The following is a 17,716-nucleotide window of genomic DNA, read 5'->3' on the forward strand; positions in this document are numbered from 1 at the left end:
TAAGAATATCTAAATACCAACCACGGTTATAAGCAGGGATATAAAAAAATTTTTGTTGTATGTCTATAGTTAAGTTAGAACTTTTGTTTAAACCAATTTCTTTTATTTTATAATTACATTTTTTTCAATTGAATTTTGAATTAACATTGTCAAATTAACTTCAATTACCAATTATATTAATAAAATTAACATTAAGTGTAGAATCATAATTCTACCCATTAAAATTCTTATTTTGAAGGTTAGTATGGGATTTATGACTTTATGTGTTCTGATAATTCTAATTTTTAATTAATTTATTAATTCCTTCAATACTTAATCTTTTAAGGCAAATTTATTTTATATTAGCACTTCAGTAATATCCATCCTCACAAGGAAAGTCATGAAGCTAATAATAATGAAAAAATGATCAAATTATCATCATAATATACTATTTATTATTTTTCTATATAATTTAAAGAATTAAGTCTGGTTTTAAGTTTGGAAAATGCTTAGTATTATTCTATGTAACAATATATGCATTAGAGAAATTTTAATTTTAAAATCTTACACTGCAAAATTATCTTTTTCTGTGCATTTATTTTTTAAACCATCAAAATACCTATACTGCAAAAATTATCTATGACTTGTTAACTAAGTACCATAGTTGTATTTACATATTTATTTCTTATTATAATTATATCTTTCAGGATGAATTTTATAAGCAATTTATTTCAAAAGGCAATAAGACCAAAAAATATTAAAAATGCTTCTCAAGTATTATCAATTATTCATTCACCGACGGTCAGTGGTTCATCTCTAGTTCTTTCTAGAGGATTTAAAGTTTTTGGATTGGTGAGAAAACGTTGTAAAGATTGTTACATTGTTGCCAGAGATCAAAGATTATACAATTTATGTAAAACTCATCAAAAACATAAACAAATGAGTATCAGGCATCCTGATAAGGCTTACTATATTCTTACGGGTGTACAGCAAAAAAAAAAAAGAGAATGGTGATTTAAAAGACTATTATAACATATACCTTATTATAAGTTATAGATTTTTACTTTTTAGTATATTGTATAATGTATTTACTAAAAATTTACTGAAGTGTATACATTTTGAATTGTTTGTATTACAAAATTAAATTATAAATATAAAATGTAGTAAAATATTTGTAAAAATTGAAAAATTATTTAATTATTATATACCCTTTCACCCCCCCCCCCCCCCGAGATTTTAATGAGATAAAAAATATTGCTTTGTACAATTTAATTTTAATATCATAAACATTAGTTATGGTTATTTTTATAATCCATTGTTGATCTATCTAGTACTATAAAATATATTATTGCCAATATTATTATCTTGTGAAATATATACATTTGGAATAAGTAGTAAAAATATTAAACTCCTCTCCCCCTACCGTACAACATTTCTAGTCAGTCTTTGTACACATTACTTAGGTTATTATTGAGGTCTCTTAAGATTTTATAAATGTATAATATATTTAAAAGTAATTAAGCTTTTATGAAGTTTATATTTTTATATAATAACAGTTTGACCCAATTAAAATATTATAAACGGTTTATGTGACAAATCATTGGGTTACACTACTTAATTTCACTGATAATTACTAATTTCAAATATGTTTTCTGATTACGCACAATTACTTTCATGTTGTAAAACTAAGTGTTGTTTTTCTGCAGTTTATTTTTTATTAAAAGTCTACTCAACAGCCTTCGTATTTGTTGATCACTTGAAAAAGTACAATATGCAATGTGATTCAGGGTCGTATTTAGGGGGGGATATGGGAGTTTGACACCCCCCATCGAACGTATTTTATGGTATTTCACCAAATTACAAACTTATTTACGGTATAATTTAAATAAACGTTAGTATATGTGAAATAATTTTCATTAACATAATAATTTATATAAACACATGGTACTTATAATTGTAATACGTGGGGGAAGAATCTCCACTTACTATTAGTCTATTCAAATTTAAAAGACCCCCGTTAAATGAATCCTAGATACGCTACTGATATGGAGTTAATCATAGTTTTTATGCATATGATCATAAACCATAACGTATTATTATTATTCCTCATAATCCTTCCAAAAGTATGTTATACGCGTTGCAACCATGTAGTTACTGTTGGTCCATCTTAGATATATTGGTCTACATACAGACTTAAATAATGTTTTTAATTTCTTTATAGTGACACAGATTACATAAAATTTGATTGTATTTGATACAAAAATTATTCATTTTTCATAGAGTGTTAAAGAAAATAATAACCCTGTGTATTTTTAGTCCTTATCATTAATCTAGGGTTCTATCACTGAATTACCAAATATTTTGATTCAATTACATTGTCACACTGAGAATGTTCCTTTTATTTTGAGGTTATTGTATATAAATCTTTTTATGGAATATGTTCCATCTCAAATCATAAATTGCTAAATATTATTTTTCAAAATTAAAATTTTTATTATTATTGTTCTCAAAATTAATGTTCAGTTATAAATTTATAATAAATCAAAATGCCTCCTAAACCAAAAGCACAAAGTACTAGCAAAAAAGCAGATCAGAAAAAAAAAGAAAGAGTAATTGAAGTAAGTCGAGTTATATGTACTTTTTATTAAACATAATTATGTATATAATATGAGAACTGTCTTAATATTTATTCATTATTTTAGGATAAAACTTTTGGTTTAAAGAATAAAAAAGGGGCCAAACAACAAAGATTCATTCAACAAGTTGAAAAACAGGTTAAATCTGGTGGCATACCAGCACGTAAAGTAGAAGACAAAAAAAAAGATGACAAAACAAAAGATGATTTAGGATTAATTTTTAAACCTGTTCAAAAAGTTGAAAAAGGTATAAATTATATTCTTTAAATATTTATTATTTAATATTTTTTTATTAGTGCTATTATCTATTTAATTTAATGTGTTATTATAAATGAAAGATATTTTATACCTACTTGAATAGCGAGGTAAGTTCAATAAAATACAGTTGACTTTTCTTCTATTTTATTATCTTACATTAAATTTAAATCAAATATTGAAAAATATATATTTTAAGTTTAAAAGTACAAAATATTAAAATGGTATTTTGATATTTCTCGATTTTTATATAAACATTTTTTAAAAAAATAAGTACAATAATTGTTTTTATTTAAATTTGTCTATAAAGGAAAGTTATGATTAAAACAATAAGCATTATATTTTTAGAATTAATTTTAGATTCTGAGTGAAGCGTAGAATCTAATGATTTTACAATGACATTTATTATTATTTTTTTCTTTTATTCTATAAACACTTTTTTGTATAGAAATCCTGGTCCAAAAGTTTCGTCTAGCAACTCTTTAGATTTGAAATTGGACTAGGGTGTTAGTTTAGAAAGGTCATTTTTTTGAATTTCTTAATATTTTATCTATTAGATGGGAAAAACCGTAAAAAAAACGGGCAAATACGGTAAAAATTAAATGTAAAAATCCGTAAATGGGATTTTCACTTTTCACATTTTAGTCGTTTAGTCATAACTTTAAACGTAATAAGCATAGGAATTTGAAAATTTCACCATATATCAAAGACATACTTTTTCATATATCACTACATTTTAAAAATTATTTGAGCACTTTTGGCTTAAGTATAAGCTTTTAAATTTCCTAATTTATTGAATATTTTTATGTAATACAATTTTTAATATTTGATGAAAATTTCTGAAAATTTAATATGACCTCACTCATATGGTAAACTAACGATACTGAAAAAAATTCAAAAATTGTTTGTTAGGATATTTTTTTATAAGCATTTAAGTAAATTATTATAGGATTTTTACGGAACGTTTTAAATTACATCAATTTTTAATTGATCCATCCAATCATAATGAAACTTTGGATACAGATAGAACAAAATGTTTTTATGTACTGAAGCTTTACTCAGAATCATTTTACTAAAGAAATGAGTTATCGTTTCTTTAAAATTTAATACACCCAACAACATCTAGTCCGAGGATCTAAGGGACAAAGGATTAACTTGCACCACCATCATTTCACTTACCAGCTATTTTTTTTTTTTTTTTTTTTTGTTATTCATAGTAAATGTATGCTTTTGTTTTAACTAGTAATTAAACACTCTTAAATTTATTGATCGATTAATGATAATATTATATTTAATGTAAATATAAAATAGCTTAAACTATGAAATTATTTTAATATGTTTGTACCTATCAATTAATTTTAAGTTCCTTCCAAAAAATTTAAAATTACCACCAATACATCAATACTTTTAAATAAATAATGATAATAGTTTTTGAATCCTTTATAGTTGATTAAATGTTTGTCAAAACCTATACATAATTCTGTGTATTCACATTAGTAGTTATAATTTTATTAAATATGTAATAATTGTTTTGTTTTATTTAAAAATATTCCAGGTGCAGATCCAAAATCCATCCTGTGTGCATTTTTTAAACAAGGTCAATGTGCAAAAGGTTCAAAGTGTAAGTTTTCACATGACTTAGCTACAGAGAAAAAAGCTGAGAAAAGAAGTATGTATGTAGATTTACGTGATGGTGATGAAAATGATACTATGGATAATTGGGATGATGAAAAACTAAAAGAAGTCGTTAACAAAAAACACGGTGAAAATGATAAGATACATCCAACGACTGATATTGTATTAAGACATTGTTAAGTTAAAACTTATTTTTCATCTTTTACTAATATTTTTTATTTTATTAGATATGTAAATTTTTCTTGGAAGCTGTTGAAAAAAGTAAATATGGATGGTTCTGGTCTTGTCCAAATGGAAGTTCATGTATTTATAGACATGCTTTGCCTCCTGGATTTGTTCTAAAAAAGGTTTGTTTACAGAGATTAAATAAGAATGAATTTTTAAATAAATTTTGATAAAGGAAGGCACAAATATTTTTATAATTATTAAGTCATATTAACATCTGAATATTTTTATCACGGAAAAATGAGAAGATGAAATTTATCATATGAAATTACTTAAATACATAAATGTAATTATTTCATTATTTTATTACATACTATATATGCTTGCAACCCTAATCTAGATCATACAATATAATTCATACATTATTGGAAGTATTATATAGAGATTATAACAATTGTAAATATTTCTCTTATCATTGATGAATTTAGGGTAAAGTTTAAAACAACATTTTAAGGGTTATCAAACTTTATGTGACACTCATTATATTTAAAAATAACTCTTCATTTATTTTGAGAATATTAAATTTATGTACTTTTTTTTAATATTTAGGACAAGAAAAAAGATGATAAGAAAGATGAAATTCAATTAGAAGATTTAATAGAAAGAGAACGAGCTGCACTTAACTCTGTAAAATTCACACGAGTAACTTTAGAAAGCTTTTTAGCTTGGAAAAAACGTAAAGTTAGAGAAAAGAAGAATGCTATAATCAAAGACGAAGAGAAAAAACGAACTGATTATAAAGCTGGAAGACAAATTGGGGTTTATAATATTTATAATATCTTAACACTTACTTATTTAATTTATGATTACTAATTTAACTATATTCATTATTTATTTTAGCTTTCTGGTCGTGAAATGTTTTCGTTTAATCCGGAGATGGCAATTGGTGATTCAATTGATGACGGAGAGGAAGCATTTGATTCATACACAAGAGATGAAGAAGATGAAGATGGAAATGTAAATGTAAGTTAAAAATTAACTAAAACCAGTTATCAAAACCATTATATTAATTTATAACAAAAGACTTATTTGTAACAAAAATATCTAAATGGTAGTGGTTTTTTATTAATAATACTATGTAAATATTACATTAATTTTTTATAAAATGTAAAATAAAAAAGACTATTCCAACTTAAGTTAACTTTTGATTTGAGTATATTATTCAATTATAAAAGATAACATCAGTATTTAAAAACATTTATTAACAGTCAATTTCTTTTAAATTCTGGTTAATCAATTAATTAATTGATTATTATTATTATACATATATTTTTTTTTAGGTAAGAGAAATTCAATTAGAATCATTAGAATTGGAAGCAAGTGAAGTAGATGATACTGGTACCCGATTACCTGAAGATCGATTTAATAAATCTGAGGTAGCTACAATCCCTATCAATGAAAACCTTTTTATAGATGAAGATCTAGATGACCTTGATGAGGAATTAGATGAACTAAATTTGGAAAATGATTCTAATAATTAAATTAAAAAAAAAAAAAACATTATTAAAAAAATATTATTTTATTATTAAGAATATCTTCCTCCTTGTTATCTAATTAAATTTAAAAATAAAAAACATGTTTATATCTTTAATTTTTCTACCATCTCACAAATTTTCTGTGCTGATTCTATACAACCATTAAATGTAGACCGAGTGAAACAATCACCACCCGCTAATATTGGAATGGATTCATTCAACAAAATACAACCAGGACTATTAGTATAAGGTGTGGTAACTTGTGAATATAACCATTTATGAACATTGCTGGTTTCAGGTGTAGGCCAATTAGGAAACAATTTATTTACTTTATCACTCAAAATTGGAAACATACTATCTTTTGTTTCTTCAATATATCTCTTTCCAAATTCTTTGGTTGAATGAAAAGTCACACAATCCGCTTCATAATATTGTTGTCGTTTTCTGTTTTCAATAGAAACATATCTGAATGTATCGTCATTCATGAATTTAACATCCCACTCTTCTTCTAATATTGGTCTCTTATAAAACATATTAAACGTGAAACGTGTACTATAGGTAACTTTTTCAAGTTCATTACGAATTATTAGAGGTATTGGACAATCTAATTGAAGAATTTGAGGTGCTGGTGTAGTTATAATAACAACATCAAAAAATTCTTCAGTTCCACAAATACATGTCACCTTACCATTAGGTGTTATGGTAGAAACTCTTTTTTCAAACATAGTGCAATCTACATTAGCATTATTCAAAAAATATTTAACTAATGTATTGGTACCATTAGGTGCTATAAAATGTTGCTTTCCATGTGACTCTGATAATCCTTCAATTCTGCATTTCATAGGCTCCAACACTTTTGAAATAATTAAGTTTTTGTAAATATCTGAATATTTTGTTAATGCAGACGAATCCGTAGTAATGAATTGAGCTCCTAGGTCAACAAATGTCCCGTTAGGTCCACGGCGAACTGAAGTGCGGCCTCCTGGACCTCTGGCCTTATCCCATACTGTTATATGAATGTTTGGAATACGAGTACGTAATAAATAAGCAGTTATTGTAGAAGTTAACCCACAACCAATTAAAAGTATTTTCATCATATTAAAATTTATAAAAAATTAATTTAATACACGTCATGAACTATTATTCCAATTAAATATCGACTGGTAATATATTAATTTATTATTAATGGCAAAAAAAAGAAAAATAAACTTACATTGAATCACTAATGATCACTACGCGATTATTGTTGGTTCTCAAAATTTGATTTATTGGCATTTAATGGCATATATGTAGTTAGATAATAACACAGATGTGATAATATCAACTTTGTTATCACATAACATAATATGTTTTACTTATTAACTATATTATAGTAAATACATTATGTTGGTGGACAATTTTACTATATTGTACTCCTTGACCTTGATAGTCAATTCGTGTCTTGGCCGAAGCCGTTTTCAACTTTAAATTCGCAAATCCCAATGTAAGATCTTTCATATAGGTACGTAATTAGCATATAAACCGTATACTATATCATATAAGGTAGTTTACATGTACCTATACAAAATATGTTATGTCTTAATACTTACTATCAGTACTGTTATAAGTAAAAAAATTAATTTGTTTGAACTTAATATGTAAAAGAAGTCACGATTAAGTGATTCATAATCAACGAACAGCCTGAACTGTGATAGCTAACAACATGAAAAGTTCAGAGTTTTTATTATAATTTAAATGTGCAATAAATGAGGATTTCGATTAATGTTAGTTTTAAGGTGTGAAAATGGTTACAAACTATAATTTAAATAGAAGTAGAACGGCTTAACCCATAAAAAAATCAAATTTTGTTTTATACGATAAAACATTTCACATTTATATATTTGAAATCCACAATGACCTAGCCCACAAAAAAATATATTTACTAGATAGCAGCACATAATTGTATTTGGCTTTGTGATTATGATATATAATTTTAGAACAAAAGTGGCCCAACCCTATGCCTGTCTAATAAGAAAAAAAAATGAAAAATAATCTAAACTTGAAATGCCCGTCCTGCACAATTACACTTTTGTGGGTTAGGCTGTTTTGGTTCTATGCGTCTCAATCGTACCTACATTTACTAAAACAACAGTGCCGTCAGACGTCAGTGCAACATTTCGATTACCAAGTGTAAAACATTACATCAATTCAGTTTTGATCAAATTTACGTTATTGCCTATTGCACTCGGTGCACACTGAGTACAAATAATACGTCAAATTGAAAACGATTTATTTATAATTTATACTGTATGATTATAACCATGATCTACAATATATTCAAACCTATAGGTATACTAACCTATACCATTGATTAAATATATATTTAATATATATTATAATGTATTTAATCAATGCCTATAGTACACTATACTATAGTATACTATAGTACGGCCACTGAGAGAGCGCTACTAGGTGGCGACCAAAACTCGTTCGTTATCGCGCATTCCCATCACTAAACCTGCTAAAACGCTGGCCGCCGTTAACGTGCGTTGCCACTAGAGATCAGCACGTTCTGTTTTTTTTCGGCCCGATCCTGCCCAAAACTTAAAATTATAAATTGTCGTCGTCCAGGCCCGGTCCATATTTTTTTTTTTTCAAAGTCCAACCCAACCATGCCTGTTTGTAAATAAAAATATACATCAACTGTATTTCCTTTCAGTATTAACTTAGCAAACAAAAACATTTCATAAAGACAATAAATGTACTACAAAAAAAAAAAAAATATGCTACATTTTATTAAAATTTAAATATAAAATTATTTATAGATATAGAATAAATAATGCTACAAATTAAATTAATTAGTTTTGGTTTGACCGATCCGGCCCAATGAATAATATTACGATCCCACATATAACCAACCCGTAATATTATTCATTGGGCTGGGTCGGTCAAACCAAAACTAATTAATTTAATTTGTAACATTATGTATTCTATATATATAAATAATTTTATATTTAAATTTTAATAAAATTTAGCATATTTATTTTTTTTTGTAATACATTTATTGTCTTTATGAAATCCCGATACACCACACACAGCTTCTGTCATTCGCTGTCGTCACCGTTCACCATGCAGTCATAGTTTCTCTATAACATGTAGTAATACTGTGTATACACATCGCATGCACACATATTAGTTAATAAAAATACATATAATAAAAATAATAATACATCAATAAATTAAAATGGACCATCATTATTTTTTACTATTTTCTGAAAACGGTACTTTTTAATATCCTGAAGATTCCACGGTGGACAACGGGACAAAGACATGATAAATAGGACTATCCCGTTTAATACGAGTCATCTTATCTATTAATCACACTGTCGACGCTTATTTCGGACATGTTCAGACTGGCATAAAGTTCAGAGGCTTAAACCTAATCCACTAAAAACGGTAATATCGTCGTTCAATTTGAATAACAGTGAATCCCAGTGGCAATTAAATGCGGATTTCTGTGGTCAACTAATAAAGAATGAACCAAATCCTACGTACCTAGGCGTAAACTTAGACCGCACGCTTACTTTCAAATACCATCTGCAGAAACTGGCAGCTAAACTAAAAACTAGAGTATCACTAATATCTAGACTAGCAGGTTAGGCTAAGAATATTGCGCTCCGGTATGGGGAAACAGCAGCCACTGTAAGCTGGTGGATACCCAACTTAGGAAAGTCATATGCTTAATAACAGGGAGTGCCATGCCGACCCCACTTCCGTGGTTACCAGTGTTGTCGCATATAGTACCTCCTCATATCCGAAGAGAATTCGCTCTCCTAAAGCTAGTGACACGGATTAATAAAGACGTCGAACTTCCAATCCATCAATATGGAATTAAAACACCCCGCCTAAAGTCCCGCAAACCTCTTCTCTACAGAGCAGAAGAATTTATAAGCTACCACACCAACAACCCGAACGCACTGCAAACCGAATGGCACAAAAACCTTCCGCCAAACGAGGAACTAATTAGCTGCCCTCAATGCCACAGCCTAGAATGGAACTCCCGCGTAAAATATGGGTCCGCCTCAATCGAATCCGTACAAAATAAGGACGTTGCAACCAACTCTTAAACAAATGGAAGTTAAAAAACAACCCAAACTGTGACTGTGGAGAGGTGCAATCAATGGACCACATTATAAAAGACTGTCCTGCTCAACGATACCCAGGAGAGATGGAAGACTTCTTCAAAGCCACAGATATAGCGATTCAATGGATAAGTAAACTCGACGTCACATTATGAATCAAAAGTTACCTGACATAATCAATAACATAGTATATATATAGTTGTTTATTTTTCTACCAATTTTAACTGTTTTATGGTTCTATTGATTTATTTTTATTTTATCTTTTTATCTTCTTATCCCTTTACCTAAATTATATTGTATTAATTGTTGATCGTGTAGCGCTTAAGATCTTGAATTTCATACGAAATAATAATAATAAGACTGGCACAAGAATTTTCATGAGACTCGTGTAACGTAAATTAGATAAATGTACGACAGAAATGTAAACAATCGTTCATCCATTGACAGTTTACCGTCCTACAGTTATTTCGTTATAAAAGTGTTGACGTGTGAGTCCGGCTTTAATGAGTAACTGTTCATTATTTATGAACGTGTTTGACAGTGGCGTAACAAAAAAATATGCCCCCCCCCCCCCGCAAAAATTAATAATGGACCCCTAAATATTATTTAAGTAGGTATATTAGTTTAAAAAAATTAATCTGATATAGGTATATCACTTATTTTAATTACAATTTTCTTATGATATGATAAAAAATAACAATATTTATTTAATTTTACCATTGATTATAATATAATCAAAATTAAATAAGATTTTATTATTATTAGTTTTGAATCACCCTCTATCAGAATTTTTACCCTCGTTATTTTTGCCAATTTTTCTGCATTTTTAAAGAATCTTCTTGTCACATTCCCTGTATTAGAAGTACCTCGACCTTGCACTATTTGATCAATTTTTAATCCCGTTTCATTCCAAAGTGCACGTTGAATATTTTTCTTTTGCTATATTAATTTGTTTTTTTGTTCATTTTTCATGCGAGAAGTTGACTGGTGAATATTTAATTTGTATGAAATATTTAAAATACATCTCAAAAAATTAATCCACGCGTGCAACGTTGAATGCCCGTATTTTAGATTATCCTCTCTAATTGTGAATTTCTGTATATTTTTCAAATCGTTCATATTTTTTGGTCCACAGTTACAAATAAAATATCTTTGACTGGAAGCATGAGTTAAATTATTTATCACTTTACCGTCTACCATAGTCATTACCAATATACAATTGATAGGTACAGAAATATTATTTATCACAATTTCAATTGGGATTAATGATTTTATTTCTTCTTCAATTGCCTTTACTTCTTCACGAGTATTATTTTTTGTTTCTTTTTTGCATAAAAATTTAATTGGTCTACAGTAACGTGTTGTAGGTGGTGTTTGATTTTTTCAAAGTATATCATCAATGGAATCAGACGCTGTAAAGGTCAACCGCAAAGGAACCAAAGAAAATAAAAACATATTTGCATCAGTATATTCTATTTTTTGTTCATCAAATTCTTCTAAGTCATCATCATGATCACTATTTAAATTTTGATCATTTTGTATCAAGTGAGTATTTTGGGTAAATCCTTGGTGGTATTCAGTTTGACCCGAACTACCATCATACCCCCATTTATTAAAAATAAACTCAGCCTTAACATATTTTTCGAAAAAATGAAAATTTTCAGTTAAATCAAAAGTTAGAAAAGTTCTTCTAACTGTGTGATCCATTACATTTTGGAGAGGAATAAATGTACCATATTCATATATTTTTAAACCTTCGGGATAACATAGTTTCTTTACTTCTCGTATGCGGTTATATGAAGGATACACATTGACTCCATGCTCTTTTGAACCTAATCGAGTTTGATGATAAACATTTTTTGTCATGCCACAATTTACCATATGAGCTAGAGCTTTATCTACAGTATATGGTGTTATATTTTTCCCCTTCAACGTTTCACGAAAAAATTTCCTAATATTTACAGGACAACTAGGAGAATATTCTGTTGACTGTTTTAATAAATCAGCTGCTGCATGTTTACCTTCTTTAAAAAGTGATACTCTTGTCGCCCGTAATAATCTTTCTGGTGATATTGTGTCCACTAACAATTTTACTTTTCATATTTTAGATCTTTCAGATACATCATAAAAATAATTTTGATGGACGACCACGTTTATCAATTGTTTTATTTTCATATTGTGGCAAAATAAATTCGGTACCAAACCACCCCTCGTTTTTAGAAATAAATGTAGTTGCAGTACGATTTATGGCTGACCACTTGTGATTTAACATAGTTATAAATCCTGAAATTTTACATTTCAATTAATTTTCATATTTCTTATTAATAGAATGATTTATTTTTTTTGGAAATATAATTATATAAAAATAAACGGGTATCACAGATCACGGATTTAATTGTCGTTGGAAATTTCTCCAATTAAATCCAATAAATCACAGTGTGTAATATTATCTTCAAAAAAAAAAAAAACCATAGAAATTAAATGGGCAACTTTGAACAGACCATATTTTAGACTTTACTAAATAGTATGTTTATTAAAATATTTTAATAAAAATCGGGGCTCTGTTATGTACTTTTTTTTTCAGATCACTATAATTGTTAAATTATCATATATTTTTATTATTTTGTTATTAAAGTTTCAACAATTTATTGTTGATTGGAGAGTAAATTAAACTATTAATAATTATTACATACCTCGTTTAGAAGTTTCCGTAATACAAAGTAAATTATCAAAAAAAACTAAATAATATAACTTTCTATAATACTTATAACAAATATTTATTGTGAACGTGCGTACTGTCGAAGAAAGTCGCTGTGAAATGAAAATATCACGCTAATTGAACTTCTAATGCTATTGATAAAACGCAATAAAGATAAAATAAGCATTTCAAGATTGACAACTTATAATGCAGGATTTTGTACTGCATTTTTATCAACATTTTAATAGTTCAAATTTTATTTTTGTCGCGGTAAAAGTATGATTCCTCCCACTGTGCGGTCCTGACTAGGCAGCCGGAAAAATTCACATTTTATTTTTTATTTCGAGAAAATTATTTATTATAATATAATTTTGAATCTCATAAGTACATTTTAGTGTCCTTAAGATTACCCAGGGCAGGATAGTGACATGGAGTAATAAAACGCTTTATCGTTAGTATTGTTATTACTTATTGTAGGTATTTTTACATGATAAGATTATACGTATTACAGATTACTATACGATTACGAACATATTTAATAATCATAACAGATTATTATAAACATATATTAACACTAATTTAATTAAAAAAAAATAATTATTCAATTTTTTTTTCACGGGAATTAAATGTACCTTAAACAAAAGCCCCAAATTACCGTGGGCCCCCCTGCAAGTCGGAGTCTGTGGGCCCCTCTGTTACGCCACTGGTGTTTAATCAGATATCTTTATTTTACCTAATTTAAATCTCACAATTATTTTGAGTGATAATATCTTAATATAAAATACAATAAAATACATAGAAGAGCAACAGAATAAATGCCTTAATTGAGCACAACACATCATAATAAAAAGGATACAACTCAACATACAGGGTGCGGCAGAGCCGACTGACGAGTTTAAGGAGCTCATTAACCGGAGATAAGATAAGAGCAGGCCTTAATTAGTGGTATATTTTGAATTGTACGATAATGCCATTTTTAGTCGTAATCATGGTCTGGACAGGTGTACATCGTGGTTTCGTCGTGCGTGCGTATTACGAAAATAATCATTCTGTGATCGCTACACAGAGGGCTTTTCGTATACACTTCGGCATTCCAAGTACCGAATCTATTCCTTCTGCTAACACTATTAAATTTTGGATACGGCAATTGGAAGAAACTGGAAGTACCCTAAGTGGACTTGGACACGGAGCACCCAGAACGGTAAGAACCCCCGAAAATGTGCAGTTGGTTAGAGAATCAATTGAGCAGTCACCAAGACGCTCTGCCCGGAAACACGCGGTAGCTTTGGGAATCTCAGACCGTTCTTTGAGAATTCTTCACGAAGATTTATCATTCCATCCCTATAAATTAATGCTTGTCCAAGAGTTACATGCTACTGACTACGACAATCGCAAAAATCTCTGTCAGCAAATTCTTTTGCGAATCCCTCCGACATCAACTTTTTTCTGTAGCGATGAGGCCCATTTTCATCTTTCTGGAACTGTAAATAAACAAAATTTTCGATACTGGGCTGCAAATAACCCACGACAGCTCCACGAAAGACCACTACACTCTCCTAAAGTGACAGTGTGGTGTGGTGTGTCCCAATTTGGGGTGATCGGCCCGTACTTTTTTGAAGACGAGAACAGAACCGTCACTGTCACTTCCGCTCGTTATGTTGTGATGTTGGAAACTTATCTGCAGCATAGGTTGGAGGAAATGGCTGAAGACCATGATTTAGAGAATGTATGGTTTCAACAAGACGGGGCTACAGCACACACAGCTCGAATTTCACTTGGTGTCTTGCAACAAATGTTCCCTGGGCGGTTAGTCTCTCTAAGAGGAGACATAGGCTGGCCACCACGGTCTCCAGATTTAAGCATGTGTGATTTTTTCCTCTGGGGCTACCTTAAGGATAAGGTTTTCAGACATCGCCCACATACCATAGAAGACCTTAAACAGAAAATCACCGAGGAAATCGAAGCCATACCAGTCGAAACGTGCCGAAAATCATATGAGAGCTTCAGAGATCGTCTACAACAGTGTATTGATGCTGACGGCCGCCATCTTCGAGATATAATTTTCAAACAATAATTTTTAAAAATGGGATTCAGTACTTATTTTAATAAAAAAAAGTTTTTTTCTCTAAGTTTTACTGTTCGTTTTTTATAACCCTTCAAAACTCGTCAGTCGGCTCTGCCGCACCCTGTACATCTACAGGATAGGGTTGCTAGACTCGGTCTTAACCGACTATTAAATTTGACTCAATTTTTAATGGCTGAAAGAAAAAAAATGGTTTATTATTAATTGTATGATCGAAGCTCTGTATTCTAAGTTAGATATTGTCGTGCACCCAACGGGTTTACAACGGCTAGTGAAGGTAAAAAATTGACAACACGTAGACTTATTTAGTTTAACAAGTATAGTAACTTTGTATATTAATATGAATCAACACACTGTAAATATGATGTAAGTTATAAAGGGAAGAGTACAGGAATCAAGTTGGATACAACTAGTATTAATAATAACATAGTCAGATTCTTCCTAGAAAATTTTCTTTTTCTTAAATAAAAAAAAGTTATTTATAATAAAAAACTTATTAATGAGAGTAATTAATTCATGAAGATTTTTTTTTGTCTCGCTTCGACTAGAAAAATATGGTCACTTTAGTCATTAAAATCTAGGAACACGCTATACCTCAAATATAGAACTAACATACGTTTTCTAGCTCAAACATTTGAAATAAATAGTATTTGTAATTTTAATTTTAAATTATTAAAAAAATCACCAAAATAATGAGTCACAAGTTACAATAAATACCTGAATATTATGTGTTTAGATTAGGAAGCTCCAGATGGTTGGGACATTAGATGGTTAGGAAATGCTTCAAACAATTAAAACTATTCTATATTTATGTAAGTATATACATAGATTATAAATAATAATAATAATTTTATATTAGCCTATATATATAGTATATATATATATTATTATACCTATACTATTATTTTTTTTTATTTTATATTTTTTAATGTGTACCACCCACCTACATGTGCACATGTTGCTACATATAATCATTCCAAGTATTGATCAATGAAATTATATTTAATACTTACAACGTATAAGCTGATAGAATTAAGATTATGTGTGGAGGGGGGAGTAAACACTAAACATATTTAGTATATTCTTAAATTAGATTGTTGGTGTTCTGCCCACGAATACCCCCACACATTTTCACGCTTCCTGTATAATGTACATAATATTAATGTTTAACTTTCTAAGAAGTTGGATACTACTCTTATAACTGTAATAAGTGAAAAGATGTCCATGGATCAACAAGAAGCTGTACATACTCCATTCGAGGATATAAAAAATGTTGCTTCAGAGCTACTTGAGAGGTTATTATTTTTTTTAAAGTTAAATCTAAAAATTGTTCTTACCTTGTATTGATTATAGACATTGCAATAATTTGATGACTGATACTTCTGAGTCAACTAGTAATTTTTCTAAGAAAAGTCTTAAACCAATTACAAAATCAGGCGTGATAAAACATTATGGTCGAAGGATGAAGTTGAATTGTAGGCATGGCTATAATATTTTAATTTTTGATAATGGAACCGTGGACACATCTGATGATGACATAGACAAACATTGTATTTTAGAATTTACATCAATGGCTCCTGGACATGTTCGTATTAAAGGAGTTGAAGCAAATTTATTTTTGGCTATGGACAAAACTGGACATCTTTATGGAGAGGTAAACAATTTTATACAATTTTTTTATATTTTCTATCTTTTAATTTTTCACTCTTGTTTTAGCCTGATCCTACCAAAAAATCCACAATTTTTATTGAACAATCAGAAGGTCCGTACAGTGCATATTTATCTTTTAAGTATCAAAAAAAAAAATGGTATGTTGCTATAAAAAAAAATGGTAAAATCAAATCGGGCACAGAAACTAGAAAGGGACAACATGCTACACATTTTTTACCAGTACCTATAAATACAAAACATTAAATCTATAGAAATTCCTTAATTTTAAAATTATAGAATATAGAATTTTTCTTTTTGTTTTTAATGTTCCTAATTTTTTGTTTTTGTTTTTAAATATATTGTAATACTCACTCAAAATATAACGAAAACTATTACAAATGATGCTATGCTTTAGTGAAAATATGGGATACAGATCAACAATAATTTTGTTTATAGTTTTGATAAATAATTCGTAATTCAGTATTTCAGTACTTAAATAGATATATTTTTAATATTACATATATGCTACGTGATGTAAGGAGAAATACTGGATTTATATTTACCACTTTAATTACTAACGATTGTGAAGAATTTAGGCATTTGGCAAATGATAAATACTTTCAGTATTATACACTAATATTGACTTAAGTATTAACACAATTAAATGAATTAGTAAAAATAATGAAAATTGTATTTGAATAAATAATTAAAAACCTGGATACATTTTTACATTGTCTTAAAATATATTTAATACCCATTAATGATGACATTTAACAAATTTTATAATCAGATAGCTGCTGTCACTAAGTGTATAGCATAAATTATAAGGGTGAACCAACAGGGGTTCATAACAGAATAAAAAATGGTATTCATAAAACCTATATATTTTTATACGAATTCGCGTTCTCTACATTTTCAGTATGGGAATGACATTCACATGACGAACAGCAGCAACATTA

The 17,716-nt window shown here is 28.6% G+C and overlaps 4 protein-coding genes across 4 annotated transcripts; 3 read left to right on the plus strand and 1 right to left on the minus strand.

Moving 5' to 3' along the window:
• The first annotated feature begins 95 nt into the window (after positions 1-95).
• On the plus strand, positions 96-1,088 carry LOC112684864 (54S ribosomal protein c83.06c, mitochondrial). The gene is made up of 2 exons (XM_025556573.1): positions 96-238; positions 687-1,088. The coding sequence occupies exon 2, from the start codon at positions 688-690 to the stop codon at positions 991-993; it is 306 nt and encodes a 101-aa protein (XP_025412358.1). The 5' UTR covers positions 96-238; position 687; the 3' UTR covers positions 994-1,088.
• Positions 1,089-2,429: 1,341 nt separating this feature from the next.
• On the plus strand, positions 2,430-6,230 carry LOC112684815 (zinc finger CCCH domain-containing protein 15 homolog). Its single transcript, XM_025556509.1, has 7 exons — positions 2,430-2,597; positions 2,682-2,862; positions 4,426-4,667; positions 4,733-4,852; positions 5,280-5,489; positions 5,571-5,693; positions 6,011-6,230. The coding sequence occupies exons 1-7, from the start codon at positions 2,526-2,528 to the stop codon at positions 6,209-6,211; spliced, it is 1,149 nt and encodes a 382-aa protein (XP_025412294.1). The 5' UTR covers positions 2,430-2,525; the 3' UTR covers positions 6,212-6,230.
• Positions 6,231-6,309: 79 nt separating this feature from the next.
• Positions 6,310-7,302, minus strand: LOC112684923 (renalase-like). The gene has a single exon (XM_025556654.1). It carries the CDS (start codon positions 7,300-7,302, stop codon positions 6,310-6,312), a length of 993 nt encoding a protein of 330 aa, XP_025412439.1.
• Positions 7,303-7,601: 299 nt separating this feature from the next.
• Positions 7,602-17,486, plus strand: LOC112684816 (fibroblast growth factor 1-like). Its single transcript, XM_025556510.1, has 5 exons — positions 7,602-7,706; positions 15,844-15,919; positions 16,287-16,402; positions 16,461-16,761; positions 16,824-17,486. Exons 2-5 carry the CDS (start codon positions 15,875-15,877, stop codon positions 17,019-17,021), a joined length of 660 nt encoding a protein of 219 aa, XP_025412295.1. The 5' UTR covers positions 7,602-7,706; positions 15,844-15,874; the 3' UTR covers positions 17,022-17,486.
• The last annotated feature ends 230 nt before the right edge of the window (positions 17,487-17,716 follow it).

This window comes from Sipha flava, unplaced genomic scaffold, assembly GCF_003268045.1.
Source record: "Sipha flava isolate LNK unplaced genomic scaffold, YSA_version1 258_pilon_pilon, whole genome shotgun sequence".
Lineage (NCBI taxonomy): Eukaryota > Metazoa > Arthropoda > Insecta > Hemiptera > Aphididae > Sipha > Sipha flava.